Here is a 22590-nt window from a genome sequence, read left to right on the forward strand (position 1 = left end):
CTGCTGAGCCGGTTGGCATGGCTGTGCCAGTGTTGCTTTATGAGGGTCCCTTGCACTCTTCATTCTCTGTCTGTTGAGCGCATCCGTTTATACCCACATCATTAGTAGCTGTGTTTTGAGATATGGGCAGTGAGTAAAAAGCAGAATATATGAGTGATGACATGCTAAGGGACATTAGAAGAGAGGAAGGAGGAAAGAAGGAAATAGAAGTTCTCCTCCCATAAATAAAGTTATTAAAAAAAATAATGTAGTAAGGAGTAAATTGGTTTAGGTTTTAGCAGGCTGGGTTTTGGTCCATTGATAAGAAAATCTTCCTAATTGTTTAAGTTGCTAAGAGGTTTCCCGGGAATTTTATAGCATCTGCACTGCTGGAAGTCTAAAACAAAGAAACAAAACGCTCAGGTTAGACTCGTGTCTTTGAGGAATGATGTGGGTAAAGCTGATCAAGACGTAAAGGTCAAGAGGGGAATTGTTGAGGCTCTTCCCAGGCTTGCTTTCCAGGATTCTGTGCTTCTGCTGTCTTAACTTCCTCCGAAGTTACAGTGACTTGCAGTAGACCTTAGCCAACCAAATAGTGCTGGTACACATATATTGGCTGACCAAGATGGCATAGAATTTTGTTGTTTATTATTTGATGATATAAATCATCTCCTCCAGCACATTACATCTGGTTTGTTTGCTACACACATCTTGTTACAGGTGTGTACTGTACCTTCTCATAACAAGGTTTACGTTTTCACTCATCAGAGCCTGTTTATGCTGTGTTTTATAACCAATATTGCCGTCAATTGCAGTAAGGTTCCTGAACCCATCTGAAAGACATTAAGTAGATGCAGGCCCTTTATTTAAGGTCTATGTTTTAAATAGGCTTTGTTAACTTGTTAGCAAACCTAAATCCGGTTATTCTTTTCAGAAGTTCGTGTGCCTTGAGCATATTTAGTGGTTGCATAATGGTTGCCTAGGAACCCGCTGCAACAGTTGTAGAAGAATCCTTTCTAAAAGGTCATTAAATAATTTGGAGTGTTACAGTATGTATGTTCTTCTACGTAGTAAGCCCGGAGAATACTGTTATTAAACACCACAAGTGGGCCACGTAAGTGCAAAGCACAAGTACAGGCTTATGCCACTAGGATTTTATGGAGAATAGGAGAGGTGGTTGAGAAACCTTTATGAGAAACGGGAATTATTTTATAACATCCTAAATGTGACAAAGTCAAAATACATAATTTTAAAATGTATGTCTGTATTTAAATTGTCTTTGCTCATTTTCATTTAACACACATGGTCTAATTTGATTTGTGCTTTAAGAAGCATAGAAATAATTTGCAGCAAAGCCAATTTGTAATACATATTTTTTAAATCATCATCTGAGTCCCTGGCTGAGAAGCAGAGGTTTCCAGGGACGTGTATCCGTAAGCTGCGTTCTCTTTGGTAGTGTAGTCCCCAAATACAGATGTGACTCTTGCAAGGATTTGTATTGGCTGAAGTATGCGGGGCTAGAAAGTCATCGAATCATGGAATGGTTTGGGTGGGAAGGGACCTTCAAGATCTCCTGGTTCCAACCGCCTGCCGTGGGCAGGGACACCTTCCACCAGACCAGGTTGCTCAAAGCCCTGGGTTAGTTCTTGCACCAGCCAGAAGGCAACGTCATGTAAAAAAAAAAAAAAAATCTGTACAAACCCCAGGTAATGTGGGCATTACTATTTCTACCCTTTTGCATAGCAGAACAAAGTAAGCTTCATGAACAATGTTTTTATGAGCATAAGGATAAATTTGCAGGTGGGCTTCAGCTGTACCTAAGGGCTGAAGCATTTGTTTATCGCTCTCTATGCCAGGAAATTACAGAACCAAACTTTTTTCTCTCCTGAACGCTTCTTGGGCTTTAGCTCAAACACTGGAAGTTTTGTTTTGAAGATGTAATAAATGCAGGAGAAAAGGGAGAAGTTTATTAGTGGATCATTTATCTAAGTGTGATTTTTGAGGTCACTACATTTGGTGAGGAAATAATAGCTATCTTCTGAAAAATTTTGTCATGAATGATCTAGTAAAGGAAGCAGCTCAGGAATTTTGTACTTTCCTTTATAATCCTGTAAGTAAAAGCAGCTTGGTTTGGATGTTGATATTTTCTTGATTTCAAACGATGTGTTTTTTCAATTGCAGCTCAACCAGCAGGAGTTCCAGAGATCCTAAAGAAAAGTCTGCACAGTTGCTCAGTGAAGGGTGAAGAGGAAGTTTTTCTGATTGGGAAGAACTTTCTAAAGGGAACAAAAGTGATTTTCCAGGAGAATGTTTCTGGTTAGTGTGGAAGCAGCAATGGCTTGGGGTGCTGAAGAGAGCGTGTTTGTGTTTACGTTGGTTGATGAAGTTTAGTTGTAGAGAATGAACTGAGAAGCAGAATCAAAGGCACTAAAATAAATTGCTCTATATGGATGTGCAGTAAATGATGCTTTTTAACTTTCATTTAGATGAGAATTCTTGGAAGGCAGAAGCTGAAATAGACATGGAATTATTTCATCAGGTACTTTTGTATTGTTGTTATTATTATGACAAAAACAAGACTCTGAATCTGTTTCCAAAGAAAAATCAAATAAGCCTTTTCCTATGCATTTATAGAAATAATATTCCTTTTCTTCAAATAAGTTCTTTAGTGAGTCTGGTAGAAAATCATTGTTTTGGGTTTATACAAGTGTAACTGCTCAATTTCCAAGTGGGAACTTAGGTACCACAGTAGGAGCATGGTATGTGAATGGGGCGAGCGAGTCTTTGCCCTTACAGACAATGTATTTAAAAGGCCTGATAGAGCTTTCCCAGCGGCTTTCCTAAGGACACATCAGATTTCTACTGGGTGGAAATACATTGTGTGTACGCCGTAGTCTTTAGACCTGGCTGAATTTCTGTTCCGCTTTGAAATGTTTTGCAAAACATTAGTTTATTCTTTTTGAGACAGCTAAGTATCTTTATGGACTGTTGGACTGAAATTAGAGAAATTTAGATGTAAATGATGTCTGACAAATGTCGCCTTGCTCCCACCTCTGAAGGCAGTATTCCATGCATGCACCGGTAGAAACGCTTTCTCACTTCTAGAGGGATAGCTGGTTGGGGAATAGACAGCCTATAGATCACTCATAGCTATTACTGTTGAATGATTGCAAGCCTATTTTTTGATGTCTGCTCAGTGTTAAATCCGCTTAAGTGTAACATGAAACTGCATCCTCCATCTGTTCACACTGAATACAAAGACGTGATTCAGCAGAACAGTGCAGTGTCTGAGTCCAGCAGAATTTGATGGCAAACTGATGGCAGTTCAGTAAGGCATGTTAGGCGTGAGCTTATGTACTGGACTCTGTATGTCTTTCCTTTCTTCTCCTTCTATTTAAGCTGTAAGTTGCCAATGAGCATCATATAGGCGGATTATTCAAACCTCTTCTAGCACACGTTAGTTACTGAAAGGGTAACTTGATCGCATTTTCCCCCATGTCTTTGCTTTGTATGGTGTCTTATCAGCCCGTTTCTTTGTTTTGATGAATGTAAGTACAGTTCAGGTCAATAATAATGAAGTAAGGTTTCTAATGTGATTTTTTTTCTTTTTAAATTGTTTTTGCATTGCAGAATCACCTTATTGTGAAGGTGCCACCGTATCATGACCAGCAAATAACCTCAGCTGTTTCTGTGGGAATATATGTGGTGACCAATGCTGGAAGATCACATGATGTGCAACCCTTTACGTACACTCCAGATACATGTACGTAAAATAGAAATCTGGGGGAAGGAATGGACAGTTTTACCTGCTAAGCATCTCATTTCTGATTTTGTAGTATTTAGTTCATACAAAAGAAATGTTAAGTATGCGGATCTTTTCAAACTCCTCTTGTGGGCAAGGTTTGCAATTGTTAAATAAGAAAATCTAAAGGCTTGGCTTTTCTCTTTTATGTGGCAGGTAGCTCAAACCGCAGCTGCATGGAGACAGCTGTTCTTCAAAGGTAGCATCCAGTTCTAGTGTAAGGCTTAAAATGAAGCTGAGCAGGAAAAAAATAGACACACTGCATACAGTGCACCAAATACAACTGAAAACCAGTATCAAGCTTTATCCTAAGGAATGCTGAAGTTTGACCCTATCATGTATTTTATCTGTGTTACAATACACAATGCAATTGCTGACTGGCTCTTTCACTTTTGGAAGTGAAAATGGTATTTTGAGTGCTGTGATCAATGGTGCATTCGCAGCCACAAATGGGAAGTTTATGTATGACTCAGAACGTTTCTCTGGGTTTCAGAGAACCTTAATTTCTTTAAGGTATAAGTGACTGTTTTGGTTTGCTGTGGTTTTTTTTTGCTTTTTTGTTGTTTTAACATAAGGAAGTTTTCAATGTGTTTTGTCTCAGCAGCTGGTACTCTCAATGTTAACGTGAAGAAGGAAATCTCTAGCCCAGCCCAACATTGTTCTTTTGAAGAGGCTATAAAAGGTACTAAGTTGGTTCTTACCGTTGTTGTTAATAACTTAACTGTAAATTCCTACCCGAATTTGGAGGAATGAATCAAATGTCCTGTGAAGATAAGTCTGTACTTATAAAATCTGGCCATATTCTTACAGTGAGGTTTGTTTCCTGATTCTGAATATTTTACTTCATAACTGTATTCCTTTAATTCTATTTTAATATGAGCTAGTATAGAACAAAAACTTTTTTGGGGAAAAACCCATTTGTTTTCATGCCTCAGGCCCTGCGGTCTAATCTTCATGTAATGCGCTTGCAAGGGAAGAAGGAGAAGACAGATGCCTAAGATGGCAGCTAATACAAAGGATTTAGAAACTGTGTAATGTTAATTTAAGCAAAAACACATAGAAAAGTGGTGGTGAGGGAAGAACTGAGTACTGAAAAACAAGAACATTTTTCGGAAGCTCTCCAGTTGTTGTATAAGATTGCTTTCAGAGGGTCGAGATGTGAGTGTTAATTCTCGCAATTTCAACTTATTCCCTTCCCTGAGGTGTTTTTCCTGGCTGTTCTGTACACGCAAAGCCTGTCATTTGGGAACAAGTTTTAGGTTTGCCTGGTTTTTAAGCATGAAGTGAATTGATCCTTCTGATATTGAAATGAAGTAGAGGAAGGAAATGTTTCTTAGTTGATTGTTAAAACTATGGTAGTGTACAAAGGTTAATGGAAATTTCCATAGCCTGCTCTGGTGAAAGCAGGTTGAAAGGTAGGCAAATTAACAATGTGATCACAAGTTTGATAGGAATCCATAGCTTCAGGTTAAAATCACGAAGCTCGTGTTTGAAGTTAATAGCTTGGTCTTGGCAGGGGATATATTTACAAGTTGACTTTACAACTTGTTAGGGAGGATAATACAAGATATAATGAGTTTAAAACTGCAGAGAATATTTGGGGTAGAAATATGCACAAGTATTTAGGGCAATGAAATAAGCTGATAAAAGGACTGGTAAGACTTCTAGTAGCAAGATTAGAGAGATGAGCAAAATAATAACTAATGTATCGGGGCAAGCCTGATGTCTGTCTAATTCAGTATGGAGGCTTAACCAAGGGAAGATACCAACTGCTTCAGGAGAATGTCTGCTGTTCCTAAGAACACAATGCGCTATTTCTGTTCCTCCATGTCCTCCATTTAATTCACATGCTAAATCTTAATTTACTTTGTTGTGTGGGTTTTCTGCTAGGCAGCTCTTTTTTGACGGTTCATTCCTGTACCTGTTCTACTCTAGGCTGATGATGAACCAGAGGTCAGACAATTTTGTCTGCTCTCTGTGCTTTGTCTCTGCATATGTCCCAGCCCATCCTTCCTCACTGTTCTGAAATGATAAAGACCAGGTGGGGATCCAGTGGGATGCTGCTTCCTTCCTGTTTCCTTTCACTGGGAGGAAAATCCTAGAATTCATAATCTCAAGTGGCCCCATTTCCAGCAGCCCTGGCCAAATAGAATGAGCTGTTGCTGCCAGGGACGTGTACAGCTACGTATCGAGCTACAGGGCCTTTCTCTGCCTATCACAGGCAATTTTAATCTTTGTCTCAGGTATTCGTGAATATTCCTTAAAATAATTCCTATTACAACATCTGCATATGTAACAAAAAAAAAAAAAAAAAAAAAAAGAACCGAACCATCTCGTGGCTTCCCAAAGCCATTACAGATTCTTAGCTCTAACATTTTAAGAGTCTGCACATTTGACAGACTTAAGTGGCAAGTTATATTTCAAGACAACAAATTTATAATTCTAAGCTGTTCTGTAAAACTTGAGGAAGATGGGGGGGTGTGGACAACCATGTAGTTCAGGTCTTTGCCACCTAACACTGAAGCACTGCTGGAACATTGGTTTTAAGTGGTTAAGGTTGGTTTCAGTTTCCAGCCTTGGGAGAAAAGGGAAGGAGGGGGTGTGTGCCTTGATAAGATGGTAACTATTCAGAAGCTCCAAACTAAGTGTATTACAAAAGTGTAGTAAAAGATTCAAACCAAGTGTTTCTCTGCTTTTGAGACTCCTTTGTCATTATTAATCTGAATTCTTTTTTTCATTCTTCCAACCAAATACGTTGCTGTGAACAAACATACCGTTGCTGGAATCTGATCTGTGTACCACCGGGATTTTTTTTTTTAATAACTTCCATATTATTTTTATTGTTCTGATGAACACAACATGATTAAGCACTTAGAAGAGGGAAGCTTATAAATTGTGACTATGGTATAGAAAAATACTGACTGCTGTCTTTAAATACGCTGTATGACTAGCTGTCCTGGAGTTAGACATACTCTAGAATAGTCTCACTCGAATTGCGTTCCCTGCCGGCAGCACAGCCCAACATGTCGGGTCCTGGGGCTTGTATTTCTGGAGCTGGCCACCCCAAGGCTGTGAGTGAGCAGAAGGGAGGGCAAGAGTTTATTTGGCTGCTGGTTTATTGACAACTGTTGCTATGCTGATGGCTGAGGATATATGGCTGAAGACAGGAAATTACATTTTGGGAGAGAGTTTTTGGTTTTACATAGAATAAACACACAAGGACTGCGGGAATTTTACTGCCATGTTATTGTAAGATTTACATTTGTTTAAAGCATGGAGATCTGTTGCTTTTTTGTTGAAGATTAATTCTTTAATTTACTTAAAAGTACATATGAAACTATGGTTTTTACAGGCTTTCCTATTGGTTTGTTTTGAGCTCAATTTCAGCAGTGTTTGAAATCAAGAAAGTTAATTTTGTTTACAGCAAAGATCTCTGATAGCTTATGTAATATTTTTATGTGGATCGGGAAAAATTAAAACTAAAAAATCAAATTTATTTTAAGAAGCCACCTTTCTACTTAAACAAAAAAGAAAAAACAGGCACTGCAAAGGCAAAAGAACAACTTGTGCTTGCTGCAGAGCCTGCATCCAGATTTATCAAGTTTTTGCTTGATTAGTCCTTTAACAGGATAAAAATACAGCCCGAATGATTTGAGCGTGCTGTTCACATGGCTCTCTGAAAGCAGACATTCCTCAAAGTGAACTGGAGAAGTTGTACAGTTAAAGTGCAGTAAAGTTTAAAACCTGATAATTTGCTGAAAGGTGTCTTAAGCTTTTATGTTTGTAGTTTAAGCAGTTGGTGGATGGCTGTCCTGGTCCAGAAAGATAGGAAATGGAAGAAAAACAAAACGGTGGCATTGCTGTTATCTTAAAAATAGCCTTTGAAGGTTTCAGGTTTTCTAGGATTATTTGAAGTATTCAAATGTTTGCAATGATCTATCTGCATATTAGCATCTTACATAAGGATGAGAGCTCTTATGGTGGGGCTGAAAAGTGAAATGGCCACCACTAGAAACCCACTCTTGGCATAGCGAATGTTAATGATCCATTGCTCTTCTTTTATTTTTATTTGTGACTGCAGCAGTGAAGGCCACAGGTTGTAACCTGGAGAAGGTAAACATTCTTCCTAGTGCCTTGATAACTCCACTCATGCCAAGCAGTATGATTAAGAATGAAGATGTGGCTCCAATGGAAGTAAGTGCAGAAAAAAGATCTCCCCCTGTCTTCAAGGTAAGTTCGATGGTGCTCTGAAGACAGTAGCTTTAATAGTCTTAGTTATATCTACTCGTCAGTCCATGTTCTAATAGCGTAGAAGAATAATATACCGGGAAACCGTCATGTCCAAGATCTGGGCAAAACCTGGGATCACAAGAGCATGATTAAAATGACAGACAAGTAACTGACCTTGTTCCCACATTCAAACAGATTGATTGGTTAGTGATACTAGGATGTTTGGGGCTTTTTTTCCCCTGTGACACAGAACTAGTAAATTACTGTAAGAATATTATTTTAGTTGCTTCCTAGCGTTGCTTTCATTAAATTGTACCTTGACTCCTTCCTTGAAGTAGCATTTCCACTGCTAGTCATTTGTTTACTCGTTTGGTTATGTATGAAAAGATACATGGCCATCAAATCTTGTGTGATCTTTCCTGAGTGTAGTGGACTGGTGGAAGTTTTATAAGCATAACCTGACGAAGCTTACGAATTGCTTAATGTATTGCTCTTTTCAGGCTTCAAATGTGGTTGGACCAACTCAACAAACATTGGAAAACAGTATGTCTGGCATATCAACTTCTGCTTCCCATTTACCTTCTGAAACTGAAAACCAGCAACAAATACAGCCGAAGGTGTATAATCCAGAGACACTAACTACCATCCAAACACAGGACATTTCCCAGCCCGGTAGCTTTTCAGCAGTCTCTACTCCGGGTCAGCTGCAGAACAGTGATGCATTATTGCAGCAAGCTGCACAGTTCCAAACAAGAGATTCCCAAACCAGGGAGGTCTTGCAATCAGATGGCACAGTAGTCACTTTGTCACAATTAACTGATGCATCACAACAACAACAGCCTACGCTCTCGGAACCCGCACAGGCGTTGCAGCAACAGATTTCATCAAGTATTTTCTCATCAGCAAGTGGCGTGAGTCAGTTACAGAACACTATACAGCAACTGCAAGCTGGAAATTTTCCAACTAACACTGCCACTGGCAGCAATAGAAATGTTGACTTGGTGCAACAGGTATTGGAAGCCCAACAGCAGTTATCTTCTGTTTTATTTTCTGGTTCAGACAGCAGCGAGGATGTTCAAGATCAGCTAAATGCAGATATCTTTCAGCAAGTTAGCCAGATACAAAATAGTGTCAATTCTGGGATATTTTCCTCATCAGACACAGCTGTCCATTCCAGACCAGAGAACCTCTTGCCTGGACGAGCTGAAAATGTTCACTCACAGCCTGAAAATGCGTTGTCCAATCAGCAGCAGCAACAGCAGCAGCAGCAGCAGGCGATGGAGACTTCTGCAGCAATGGTGATAGGAATCCAACAAAACATTTGCCAAGCTGCAACACAGATGCAGTCTGATTTGTTCTCTTCAACAACTTCAGGGAATGGAGCCCTCCAACAGTCACCCGTTTACCAGCAGGCTTCTCACATAATGAGTGGGTTATCCACAAGTGAAGACATGCAGATGCAGTGTGAATTATTCTCTTCATCTCCTGGTGTTTCTGGAAGTGAGACGACTCCTGCTGCTCAGCAGCAGGTCTCCAACAACGGACCTGCTATGTTTCAGGCATCAAATTCTGCAGATGGAGAAGAAGCTTCAGGTCAGAATAAGCAGATGCAAAATACTGTATTTCAGACAATGGTTCAAATGCAGCATAGCGGAGAAAGTCAATCTCAAGTTAATCTCTATTCATCTACCAAAAACATGATGACTGTTCAGGCAAGTGGAACTCAACAGCAAGGAGGTGGTCTGTTCCAGCAAGGCGGAGAAATCATGTCTATTCAGTCGGGAAGCTTTATGCAGCAGTCTCCACATTCACAGGCTCAGCTTTTTCACTCTCAGAATCCTATTGGTGATGCTCAAAATATATCACAGGAAGCACAAGGCTCTATTTTTCACAGTCCAAATTCCATTGTCCACAACCAGACCAGTACTAATTCCTCAGACCAACTGCAGCCTCCAATGTTCCACTCGCAGAACGCCATGGGTGTATTACAGAGCTCTTCAGTTCCTCAAGACCAGCAGTCTGCCAACATGTTCCTTTCCCAGAGTTCGATGAGCAACCCTGCAACTCAGGAAGAACAGATATCGTTCTTTACAAGCCCAAATTCCATTTCTCCTCTTCAGACAGCAACAAACACTGAACAGCAGACTTCTTTCCAGCAGCAGACACAGATATCTCATATCCAGAGTTCTATGCTTCCCCAAGAACAGCCCCAGACTCAGCCAGCTCAGCAGGGTTTGTTTCAGCCTCAAGTGTCGTTAGGCTCCATCCAGTCCAGTTCAATCCCCCAGAACCAACAAGGAGCTATCTTCCAGCCTCAGCATTCGATAGTTGCTATTCAGAGTAGTCCTCCATCTCAAGAACAGCAGCAGCAGCAACAGCAGAACATGATGTTCAGTAATCAAAATGCAATGAGTACAATTGCTTCTCAAAAGCAGAACATGATTTTCAATCCAAATCAAAACCCGGTTACCAATCAGGAGCAACAAGGCCAGTCCATTTTTCATCCACAGACTAACATGGCATCGATGAACCAGGAGCAGCAGCCCATGCAATTCCAGAGTCAGACTACAGTGTCTTCTCTTCAGAATCCTGGATCCAACCAGGCTGAAGCACAGCAGCCAGCCATCTTCCATAACTCACCCCAGATTCAGTTGGTCCAAGGGTCACCAAGTTCTCAAGAGCAACAAGTCACCCTCTTCATCTCTTCAGCTTCCATGTCTGCCTTGCAGAACAGTATGAGCCAGCAAGAGCTGCAGCAGTCTCCTATGTACTCTTCTCAAAACAGCATGGCAAGCAACAAGCTTCTTTATTTCACAACGCAGCAGGAGGTGCTATCAACCAGCTGCAGAATTCTCCTGCTTCATCTCAGCAAACATCAGGAATATTCCTGTTCGGCATTCAAAACAGTAAGTGGTAGATGCCTGATTCTGAGTTTACAGTTTAGAAGAGCTACTAATTGGAGTCCACAAGACAATGAGTATTCAATTCTAAGACACTTCCTTACAAAAAAAAGAAAATCCTGAAATAAGTAATGTGGCACTACAACTGAGAATATACGTACGCATCATGTCGCTCTGAATGTACGTTTACGCTGCTGATGTTTCATGAAAATCTTAGCTTAAACACCTGTTGGTGGTCTTATGCTTAGGATTAACATGTGAGAAAGCCATCTGTAATTGTGTATGTATTTCTATAGAAACATTACATGTGGTATTATTAACAGTACATATGCAAATAATAGATAAAATACATGTACATGTGTTTAAAAAAAAGGAAAAAGGTTACACCCTCTTAAAGAAAGCTCTGCTAACCTTTCTCTTGCTGCATTTGATTTCCACAATTTATGCAATTCCTCCACACATTCTTGAAAGGATTTTTTTTTTAAAGCTATTGAAGTGTATTTGAAACTCCTTTAACTTCATAAGCTGGCACTTTCCCCTATCTCGTCTCTGAATCTAACCTCTATGACAGGTTCTGTGGGATGTAGATGCTTTCATCTGTCTGTAAAGGGCTGTACGTGCCTGTGGAGCTCCAGAAGTAGCCGATGCAGATGGTGATTATAGGATCTCATAAAAGATCAGGACAGAAAGCCGTAGCTGTGTATGTAGTCAGTGGTTAGGTGTGAATATGTGCTTTGCTGTTTGAAGTCTGACAGTCAGGCCATACACAGCCAAGCCTTTCCATGATGCTGAAAATAACGCTGGAAATGGTAGGAGATGCGACACCACTTGCAGATTTACAGAAGGAGCCAGTGGATACCTCGGCCAAACTGAAAACCACATCTGTAATTAATAAAGACGAAGGATAGGCATACTCTACACTTAGGCCATGCATTTTGGTTTTCTTCTAGCTAAGTATTGTCCTGTTCGGGGTGTTAGTAGCATTTGGTCATAATACAGGGTGCCTACAGTCAATATGTGCTCCTTGAACTTGTGCTTATACCCTGAGGGAGTGGTGAGCAAAGTGGTCATGTGAACAAAAGTGCATGTAACTTTCTGCATGGTTTATACGGATATGTGTAAAGTTGGCTACTTCACTGCATGTAGTAGCCTAACTTAACCTGTCCTTTGTTCTTCACTTACTGCTTAACAGACTGTGGGCAGCTGCTAACCTCTGGACCAGCTACGTTGCCGGATGAGTTGATGGCTATCAGCCAGCCAGGCCAGCCGCAGAGCGAGGGGCAAGCAGCCGTGCCCGCCCTGCTCTCCCAGCAGATCTCTGAGACCTCCCCGCTACCTTCGGCTATGGCAACCAATCAGAATATTGAGAAAATAGATGATCTGCTTGTGTCACTGCAAAACCAGGGGAACAATATGGCTGGCTCATTTTAATTAGTCAAGTAAGTAATGTGTTTGGGTTTCTGGGTTCTTTCCTGCCACGCATTCTTTTCTTTAGTAAGTCGTTACTTCGGGGTGTATCACCGTGCTCCGAGTACTGGTACTGCTGAATTAAGAATATAACACCAGTGGCTAGAAGGAAGAGTTAGTAAAAACAGTCAGAGGTCAGAATTTGTATGAAACAGTTGATGGAGACTGGGTCTTGTCATTCAATTGCTGTGTGTTTTGTCATCTGCTGTTACAGTCGAGTACTTTATTAGGAAGGAGATGAGATCACTGAGAGCTTGGCAGATAAAAGCGTTATGAAATATGACTGTAGTTAAAAACTTAAGGCTTATTGAGTAAATAACACCTCAAGTCTGTACTATTCTGAAGTTGCCCCCTGGATTACAATAGCATAATGTGAAAAGAAGTTTTGGTGGAATATGGCAGCTGTTGAGAAGTGAGCTGTCAGATCGGCTGTTACTAGGAAACGCCCTGTGCCTTTTTCGGAGGGGTGAAAGAGGCTTTGGCTACAAATGAGTGCCAAGAACCAGGAGGACTCTGGAATCTAGCATTGTCCACAGTGTGTAACTTGGCTCTAGTTAACTGTGTTGCCATCCTAAATCCTCCATAAGTTTCACTTGAGTGATCTGCTCCATTTTCTGATCTAGACTGGTTTGTATGCGAAGCGGTACTCGCTCGTAGTTTTGTGTCTGCTTGTGAAGGACACTTCCAAGGTGAAGGAATTGCACAGAAGTAAGAGGATGACCTCTGTTCATTATGCCTAACTTTTTTGCTTGCTTGTTTTTTTTCCTGCAGAAATTCTGTGAAGAAAAAAGTGATGATTTCCCAGATCCTCTCAGACCTTCCGAGACTGGATTAGGCTGTCTGGAACTGATTGCTTCTGTCAAAAAGTGGCCCTCTTCTCTAAAGAGCACACACGTGGCCAATTGCAGCGTCTAGCACCTGAGGCTATGACCGTAGTATTTGGGATTTGTAGTGCCAATAATGCTGAAAAGCTATGCTTTGTTTTACTAGGGCATGGGATTGTACTGTTACGAGATTCCTAAACCTCACCAACAGTGGGGTGCTCTTTCAAGTTAAAGCATATCTGGTCAGTTATTATTGTTGTTAGAAGGTAATACGTGTTACCGCGTTTACTTTTTTCCCCTCCTCTTCCTTCTTCACATCCCCTCTTTTGACTAGAAAAGCTTGTGAAGCAGAAACATCAAATGCCTGTGACATGAGCCGTGACTCATAGCTGTCAGTAAGTGAAGGGATCGCGTGTTCTACAGCTGAGTGGGAGAGCCGATACTGTGATTTGTTAATTGCAGTAGGTGGCAATGAAAAATATTGATAACTGTAATAAGCAGAGAATCGCTTGCTACTGTAGATAGCCAGAGGTGGGGGCTTCCCATCTGAATGTGATTAACAGTTTTCCATGTCTCTTAGGTGTAACTGTGCATAGAGCAAGGGTTGGGTGGCTCTAACAAAATGAAGAAATTAAGGGGAACTTTCAGTTAAATTTTTCTCTTACAATCTTATCCTTTAAAATACCTTCAGCTTGAAAGGAACATTCTGCCTGGCTGAGGAAAGAACTGCGCTGTCTCTCGCTGACTGTATGGGTTAGGACTCGGTAAAGCTGCATTACCCATTCCCAGACCAGTCCTCTCTTCTCCCTTTCATTCTTCTCTTGGTTTCCCTTCTCTCTCCCTCAGTTTCATACTGTGTTTTTTAAAAAAAGACATAAATATCCTACTGGCTTTAACGATCAGAAGCAGCTTTTAGGAATCCTTGGCAGTAAATTGCTTAGTCGGGAGAAGCTTTGACAAATAATCAAGGGTTAAGGAAAGAGGAAGCAATTCCTCCTCCACCTTCTCAATGCAGGAATCCCCCTTAACCAGTCATTTTCCAGCTGTTACTGATGTAAATCTTGACTTTACTCCAAGTAGGGGGCAAATGCCATCATTTTTAAGCATTCTTTAAAATTTCACTTCATCCCGAGCTGTTGCATCTTTGTAGCATATTGAGCTCGTTGCAGTTTTGAAGTGATTTTTTTTTTTCTTTAATACCAACAGTCCCCAAGTCTGGTTTCTAGATTGCCACCAACAGTCCCCAAGTCTAGTTTCTAGATTGCCATGTCTCAATTAAAAAAAAAAAAAAAATTGACGGATGTTACAGAATGTAGAAACAACCCACTCCAGACCATGCAGCTGTATTGCGAGGCATGTGAATTTTTTGGGTGCTCCAACTCTCTGGACGGTTTTGTGCTGTCTCACTACAGCCTCCTGCAGATCCTCGTTTCTTCTCCTTCTGCACGTAGAAAGCTGTTGCCGCAGTTAGAGCCAAACAGCTGCCGTGTATGGCTGTTATGCCTTGGTAGAGTGTAGTTGGTATCACGTCATTTTTCATTTTTGTTATTTTAAATAACAAGGAACAGTCTGTAAATGGTTTTTAAGTTACTCTAGTCTGTTTACTGTGTGTTTTTTCCCTTAACGTGTGTGCGTAGTTGAGCCGTGTAGAGTTTTTGTTTGTTTTAATGGTTTCTCCTGTTTGTCCGTCTGTCATAACGTTCACTTTCTCTTTCTGTCTCTCTCTTTCTCTCTCTCATTGAGAGGCATTGAATTACGTTTTCAGTAGTAAGGCTTCTTGCCGATATGAAGGGAACTTTTCAGAAAGAGACCTGCTCTGGGTCATTTAATTTTGAATACAGTTTTCAATCGTTCAAGTTTTGGATGGTTTATATCTAATGTGTGTTTCATTTTTTTGGAAAGCTATATTTTGTATTTAGGAAATGGTATACTATTTTGCTATTTGTACTGAGTGAGTACATTGGCATAAATATAAAAATTTATATATATACATATATATAAAATATTCTTTTTGCCACACATTTTTGTGGTAAATTTGTGAGTTTGTCTGATGTTCTACCACAACGTGGCGTCTGATAACAGTGGGGTGGGGTGGGGTTTGTTATGTCTTTATTGAGTATTTAAGTACTTTTTGCAACATAAATAACTTGTTCATCTCTCGCCATTCCATCAGGCAATTTATTGTTCCAACTGGCTATGAGAAGCTTCACTGTGTGCTTTGATGTGTCTGTCACTCAGCAATACAATCTAGCGAGGAAACCCGTAGGCATGTAGGTGTATATGGAATAACGGGGTTTCATTCAGAATGAGCCATTCAGCTTTTATCCACTATCATTGTCTATTTAATATTTTATTACTAGCGCCTCTGTGTTTTAACTCTTAATTTATGATTATGCTAAAATTTAAAAATTTTAATCATGATAAAAAGAATTCCCTGCTTCATAATGTCCAGAGCTGCTTTATAACCCTGAACCATACTTTTTCTTTCTGTGATTATTTTTTTGTCCCCCCCCCTGCTAAGCCAAAATATCAACAAAATCCTGTTACGGTTCATGACGTGAGAGCCTAAATGCTGTGTGAGGCTTTGTAGAAGACTGAGGATTATGGACCGAAACAACTTCCAGATGGCCGTGGAAGTCGATAGCCAGTTACTCCGAAATGAACCGGTGGCTTTTGCAGGATCGCAGTCCCAGGACAAGCTGTTGGGTGTCGTCATCTGGGGCCTTTATACACAGAAGAAGTAATAGGAATGATGAATTCACTCGCGTGCTGCTTCAGTTTGTTCCGTTGTTCCGAAGGGGTGTATCCTCATGTTCAAGTGCTGTTGGTCAGTGCCAAGTCACCAGGGACCAATTCTCCATTTAACTAGTTGGGTGTCCAAAAGAGAACGTCATACCAAGACCGCTACCGCTGCAGCTTCAGGGGAAGGGTATGTCTGAATCGTGTGCGTGTTTTAGGTCGCTTACGAAGAGAAAGGAAAAAAAAAAAAAAGAAAAAAAATGAATTTAAAAAAAAAAAAAAAAGGGCTGTGCTATCACATTTTTCACTTCGGGATAACACCTTTCTTTTCTTGTTGTTAAATTTACCTTGTTCGTTTTAGGTCAATGTTTAAATGTACAACACTTTGAACATGTGATTTGGTTACAAAAAGTATTTGTCTTACGAACGAAGAGATTGCTCAGCGGTTGACGAGTGCTTGGACGGCTGCTTGCCAACAGCTGCTGCAGAGGACGAAGAGAGGCTGGGTAAGAGCTTAAGGACAGGCCGCAGGATTTCATGGCAGAAAGACCCAAGAACAGCGTGAGCCACATCTGTATTTTATCAGAGTCCCGAACATTTACTTTTTAAGCAGTTGATACTGATAATTGGAGCTTACTCTGCTTTTTAATCTTTTTTTTTTTTTTTTTTTTTTTTTTTAATCCCCATTTTTTCTCCTCCTCCTGCTCGCACTGGCGTGCCTGTTGGCCGTGAGCAGAGGGGGTGCGTGCCCGCAGAGGTGGGGTGGTGGTGTCAGGTCTGGTCCATTTTGGTTGAGGAAGTTAGGAGATACCGAGACATTCGTCTCTACAAACGTAAAGTTCCCGACATTGTTATAAAGGGGAAGTTGCTGTCGTGTTCACGAAGCAGCAGTTAAATACAGAAGGTGTTACTGGGCGAAAAATGAAAAACTGCAGAGCTGCCCTGCTGGGATGGGTTTTCTGTGTCTTGTGTTTCCTGCTGCTCGAGCTCGCTCTTGAAGGATCCTTAAATCCGATCCTCCGTGTTAAACGTGGGCTGTACTCGCCAGCCGTGTATGCCTCCGCAGCACCCGTGGCCACGCTCCGCACAGCATCCCTGGTACGTGCTGCTTTACAGAACAGAGAGTTCTCGGCACAGATTAAAATCTGGGGAGATGTACCTGCTAGCCGCCAGTCCTGACTGCTGCGTGTGTTCTCTTGCCCGCCTATACACTGTGTGTGTGTGTATAAATCATAGGAGTAGCACACAATACACAGTTATTAGCTAAACATCTCCTCTGCTGGGAGGTTACGGGTGCTTTGTGCTTAACGAGCAGGTCCATGTTTTGTTATTAATTGCCTCTTCACTGTCTGATCTCTCAGCGGTTATTCAAGCCAAATGCTTTGCTATAATTTTAACATAAAAATAGTTCAAAAAATAATTTCAGCCTTGCTGTTTCAAAGTGGATGTTTAATCACCAACCATTTTATTATAATTACTTTTAATTACTGACAGGGTGGTTAATTCCTACTTAGTTTTAAGCTAGAATAAAGCATGAACAGTTACGTGTTTGTTACTTTGGCAGGTTTTTTTTACTGGAAATACTGAGTCTGGGCAGCTCTATCAGTGGACATTCCCCTCATTTAGATAAGTTGAACTTTTTTTAAAGCTTCTGTTGCGATTTTGATTTAGGATGTAGTTTCTAAAAAGAATAGGTTTTGTACTCTTACTCTCTTTCCAGAGTCCTCAGAAAGAACATGAACCAAGTCAGACGCTTGCGTTTGCCTTAGAACGTAGTTTAAATCACTGTTTGAGTAGCAGGAAAGGTGATCTATCAAAAAGCCAAATTAAAAAAGTCGTTATTGGACTACAAAAGCTACATGCAGTTTCCCCCAAGGGGTGTGTGTGTGCAGGTGTGCACGTGCATTCATTGGAAGTTAGAATTTTCAGTTTTTTTGAATCTCAAGCCTCTGTCTGGCAAAAGTCAGGTTACTGTGTCAGGGTGATTCCAGGAGAGGAGTACAAGGGATTACGGACATTTATCTGAGCAGTGGAACAAGAACAAGAGAATTGCTTTGCATGCTCCGAGCTATGAGTTGGGGGTGGAAGGTGAGAAGAAGAAATATTGATGACTTCTCAGTAGTGCGAAATTTATTTTCAAGGAATATTTGTGTTCCAGAGAGCCTGCTGGCAGCTCCGCTATTTTAGAAGCTGAAAGGAAACTGGTACTGAGATGCTCTGCTTGTCTGGGGTTTTTGTCTTCATTTGGGGCAGTCTTTGGGGACAGACTGTGAGCGCTTCGTGTTCAGACCAGTTGTGCCAGTTGGATGTGGCAGTAGCACCCGAGCCTGCAAATGGGTGCCTGTGCCTGCTGCGGGCTGGGAGTTGAGCGTAGAGGATCCCTGCTGGAAACGCGATAAATGTTATTTAGGTACGAGGAGAAATGCAGCAGTGGATAAACACCTGTAATAGTGTGCTCGTAAAATTGTGTATGGGGCTCTGAGGGGTCACGCGGGAGGGGAGGCTTTTCCTTTCTTACAATTTGTATAGGTATGTAAATAGGCAATGCCTGTATATTCTAGGGTTATATATATGTATATAGAGGAGTCATATATCTATTATATATAAATAATTAGTAGACATGCATATAATACTGTTACATTTACATTTTTATAAACCCGAAACAATACTACTTTTCCTTAGGATGAGGTTATTTACTGAGGTTTTTGTAGTAACTCCTCGCTAGTTGTATGAACACCTTTCAGTACTGTACACGTGGCGCTGTTGTCGCTCCAGAAGCTTGCTCTGCTTGTGAACGTCACTAATACCCATGGGTTTAAAACAGCTGTACACTTTTGTATTTTTATATATTTTTTTATTAATAATTGCAGATGCAGTGTTAGCGAAAGGGTAGAACTGACAGCCGGGGCTGAGAGCCTGCCTGCCAGGTGGGCTCAGGGAACGCAGCGGCAGCAGCCCAGGCTTCCTGCATCCGCCTGCTCCCCTGCCACCTTCCCCCAGGTGACTCCTGATTTCGGGACCTTTCCCCTTCGCAGTCTCCCAGCAGCTCATGCCGATAGGGAATAGCGGTGGTCGGGTCGCTCCGGAGGAGCTGGGCGGACACCAGTGTCTCTCTCCCAGCGGGGGTTAGTAATCCTTGTGCAGCAAAGAGCCCGGCTGCTGCCCAGCTGGGTCAGTTTGGATCGGGAAGGTCCCTCTTCTCTCTAGTCTGATAAAGGCAGGCATCTTTATTTTTTTTTCTTTTTTTTTTTTTTACTGACTTTGCACTGCAGCAGTCACACTCTAGAAAACCCTCTCCTGGAAAGCTGGTGACAGCTCTCCTTGGTTTCTAGCTGTGAGGAACCTGCCCCAACTTGCACCGATTTCTTACAGATTGTGTGAGAAATAAAAAGAAATCCAGATCATAAAATCAACAGTGTGTGCTTTGTCCGCCACGACTCTTCATGCCACATGGGGTGTGTTCCACTGCAGGGTGGCATTAGGTCGCTGGAGAGATGGGATTGTCCTGGTGCAGGCTTTATCAAAGCACCTCTGCCAAAGCAGGTGTCCGTGTTTCTTCCCCGGAGCCATCAGTCTGCAGGTCTGATCTCTGCTGCTTCCGGAGAGCTGCTGTGATTTTTGCTGTTACAGTTCATGAAATTGCCTTGTAACATTCACGTGTATGTGAATTCACAAGGGTGAGGAATCCGAGGGTTTCCCTGCTTGCTGTGGGACACTCACTGACGCCCCCTTGCAAGTGCTTGGTTCGGACTCCAAAACTCCCAACACCCTGCAGGAGCCCAGTTGTGTGCGTGCGCTCCAGGACCCAGGCAGTGAAGGGCCCTGCGTTCAGGTCACGTCAACGGCCTTCTTGTCCCTTTAGTCCCTGGCGCTGCCCCTCTGTTGGTCGGGGAAGGCCTGGCCCGAGCGTCCCTTGTGCAGGTGGGTCCCGGGGGCAGCTCCCTTGGGGAAGGAGAGAGTGTGGCCCTTCTGGGGGTTGCAGAACTGGGGATGCGTTCCAGTATCCTGCTGGGCAGACTGCAGTATTCTTTTGCTTGTTTCTTTTTTTGTGGGTTGTTTTTTTGGTTGGTTTTTTTTTTTTTTTTAAATTCTGGACACTATTTGAAATGAGGTGATTTGAAACATTTGAGCTTGTTATGAATGAGTAAGCTCCAAAAGCCTCCAGAGCAGAGCTTTCTACCTCTGTTAGTAACTGCATCTCGGAGTGGCTTACCTGCCTTTCTGCCATGCGTTCCTGGCGTGCACTGATCGACTGCTGAGCTGCCTCTTCCTCTGTCCTGCAATGTGAAAGTAGCACCAGATATTCCTTTGTGCATTTCTGTGTATATGGCTTTCGTAGTTGGGGTTTTCAAAGCACTGATACCCGGTGTTTTCAGTTGGTTCTATGAGGGGATATTTCATTTGCATCTATGTTTTTAGCTATCCTGTGATAACTTGTTGAATATTAAAAAATAAAAATATTTTGCTTCTATTGGGACATTTGTATACTCGCAACTATATTTCTGTAAACAGCTGCAGTCAAGAATAAAACAATGAAAGTTTTCATTTTGCAGTGTAAAGTCTTGTTGTGGTTTTTTCAAGGGCATCTTCTCTCTGCTGGGAGAAAGCATCCGTTCCTCAGTATGGCATAAACCCGTACGGCGCTCGGGTCAGGAGGCACGGGGAAGGCAGGAGCCTGCCATGATTTGTGCCCAGAGTTGTTGCCTAAGGAAAGGCCCCGTGTTGTGTGTGCGCTTTTAAAAAAACACTGCCCCATTTCTGTCTGATTTTGTGGTGTTCAGACCAAAGTAAACGTCTCTACTTCCCAAACCCCAGCCTGCAAACGACAGGGCCTTCAAAGGAATTGTTTTCATAGCCCACCTAAAACAGGGCTCTGTCCCTGGGGAGGGGCTGGGGGCTCTTCTGCCTGCGGGAGGCGATGCCAGAAGCCCCAGGCAGAGATGATGGCATTGACTGCCTCTGCAGAAGAATTGGCACAGTCCCCACTTCAGCTGCGTCTTTGCTGTATTCATGCCAAAAATGATCTGGGGGCTGCTGAGGCTCTGGTGTGTGCTCCCTCTTCCAGCAGGAGCACGGGACCAGCAGCCAGGATCTTGTTTTGTAATTGTGAAAAATTACAATGGGGTAAGAAGAAACTTGAGTTACCCCCAGAGCTTGGGGGGGGGCACTGCTTTGCTCTGAAAAATTTAAGCAGGTTCAGCTGAAAGGCTTTGCCCTGGTGCTGCCCCAGTGCCTCCCCCTTCCACCCTGTGCCTGCTGCCCCAGGGGGGCAAACATGAGTCCCTGCCACCAGCTTTAGCCCTGCTGGAGCTGCCAGCCCTGCAGCAGGCACTCATTATCCATCCCCCTCATTAGTGCCACCGTGGTGCTACGGGACAGAAGAAAGTGTCCTGAAAACCCCTCCTCAGCCTCCTCTTCCTCTCGAGCCTCAGAGGAAGGCGCAGCCTGGCCCCTGAGCCTGGCACAGGCAAACACAGAAACGAGACTGAGCCACGGCACTGTGGGCTTCTGTGTTTATTACTTAGCAATGCAGTCACTTCCTGGGGGGTGAGCAGGGAAGCCACCACCTTGCTGGCTTCCTCCAGCCCCAGTCAGAGCCTTCCCAAACCTGGCGACTGTCACCCCCCATCACTGGCCGCTCTGCAGGCACCAGAACGTGGAAGCAAAGGCCCAGCCCCTGTCCTGGGCGGCTGCCTTCCTTCGGAAGGGTGCTGGGAGAGGCCTCACCCTCCTGGACCCATCGGGCAGCAACACGTGAGGCCTGGGGGGACAGTCCTTCCCTCGCAGCGCTGGCGGCAGGGGCCCCATCCTGCCCTTCACCTCCTCTTCACAAACTTCTTTGTCACGGCGTTGGGGTTCAGGCGCCTCCTGCCAGCGCCCAGGGCCGCGTCCCGGATTTGCAGATTGGCCGCGCGGCTGTAGATGTCATTTTCCGCAAAGGGCGAGACCCCGGCGATGTAGTCAGGGTCGAAGACATTTGTTTTCTGCCTGGCTTTGCGGGACAGCCGCTGCTGTGGGAAGGGCTGGTCTTCCACCAGGTGAGGGTTGTTGGCGTGCTTCCCTCCTTTCGGGGCCGGCAGCGGGTACTGCCAAGAGAAAAGCAGCCATTAAATGCGCTTCGGGGGCAACTCTTGCTCAAAAGGACTTGAAGGCGACAGCAGGACTCTAGAGAACAACAGAATAAATGAAGCCCAAAAGCTCCATGGTCAAGTGGAAGATCTGGAGGTTGACTCCAGCTTTGCTTTGGCTCCCACCTGGCAATGGTTCCTTCCCACCGGCCACAGGCCCTTGTCCCAGCAGCAGCCACCCAGCGCGGCACGTGCAGCTACTCACCCTGAGCCCTCGGGGGTTCAGCACCTTGGGGTTGCGGGAGAAATGCATGTGGAGGCTCCCGTCGTCGCTGACACTCACTGCAACCTTCTTCAGGGTCTTGTTACCGCAGTGGGGACAAAAAACCTTGGTCATGTCCGAAGTGGTCCTGCAGGACAGGTACAGAGGGGGGTTACAGCTCCCTGGGCTATGGAACATGGGGTTAGCCTGCAAGCAGGACCATCCCCCAGCCCCGGCGAGCACCGCGTGCCCGTGCAAGGGCAGCGCCGCTCTGTGCACACACGCTCACTTGAAGCAGCCGTGGCAGCGGAGGATGTAG

At 43.1% G+C, this 22590-nt stretch overlaps 2 protein-coding genes across 2 annotated transcripts in view; one reads left to right on the forward strand and one right to left on the reverse strand.

Annotated features, from left to right (window-relative positions):
• The window catches only part of NFAT5 (nuclear factor of activated T cells 5), a 43018-nt gene extending 28523 nt beyond the window's left edge, over window positions 1-14495 (forward strand). The window contains 9 exon segments of the mRNA XM_009642639.2: window positions 2161-2295; window positions 2466-2518; window positions 3610-3742; window positions 4383-4463; window positions 7863-8011; window positions 8512-10798; window positions 10801-10917; window positions 12104-12350; window positions 13150-14495. Of these exon segments, the coding sequence (XP_009640934.1) occupies window positions 2161-2295; window positions 2466-2518; window positions 3610-3742; window positions 4383-4463; window positions 7863-8011; window positions 8512-10798; window positions 10801-10917; window positions 12104-12342 (3194 nt within the window). The 3' untranslated portion in view covers window positions 12343-12350; window positions 13150-14495.
• Window positions 14496-15698: 1203 nt separating this feature from the next.
• The window catches only part of NOB1 (NIN1 (RPN12) binding protein 1 homolog), a 17736-nt gene continuing 10844 nt past the window's right edge, over window positions 15699-22590 (reverse strand). Inside the window, exons 7-9 of the mRNA XM_035898038.1 lie at window positions 22561-22590; window positions 22275-22419; window positions 15699-22027 (exon numbers count right to left, since the gene is read on the reverse strand). The exon at window positions 22561-22590 is cut by the window's right edge and continues 14 nt beyond it. Coding sequence (XP_035753931.1) covers window positions 21758-22027; window positions 22275-22419; window positions 22561-22590 — 445 coding nt within the window. The 3' untranslated portion in view covers window positions 15699-21757. The remainder of the gene's footprint in view (window positions 22028-22274; window positions 22420-22560) is intronic.

This window comes from Egretta garzetta, unplaced genomic scaffold, assembly GCF_000687185.1.
Source record: "Egretta garzetta isolate BGI_Z169 unplaced genomic scaffold, ASM68718v1 scaffold67, whole genome shotgun sequence".
Taxonomy (NCBI): domain Eukaryota; kingdom Metazoa; phylum Chordata; class Aves; order Pelecaniformes; family Ardeidae; genus Egretta; species Egretta garzetta.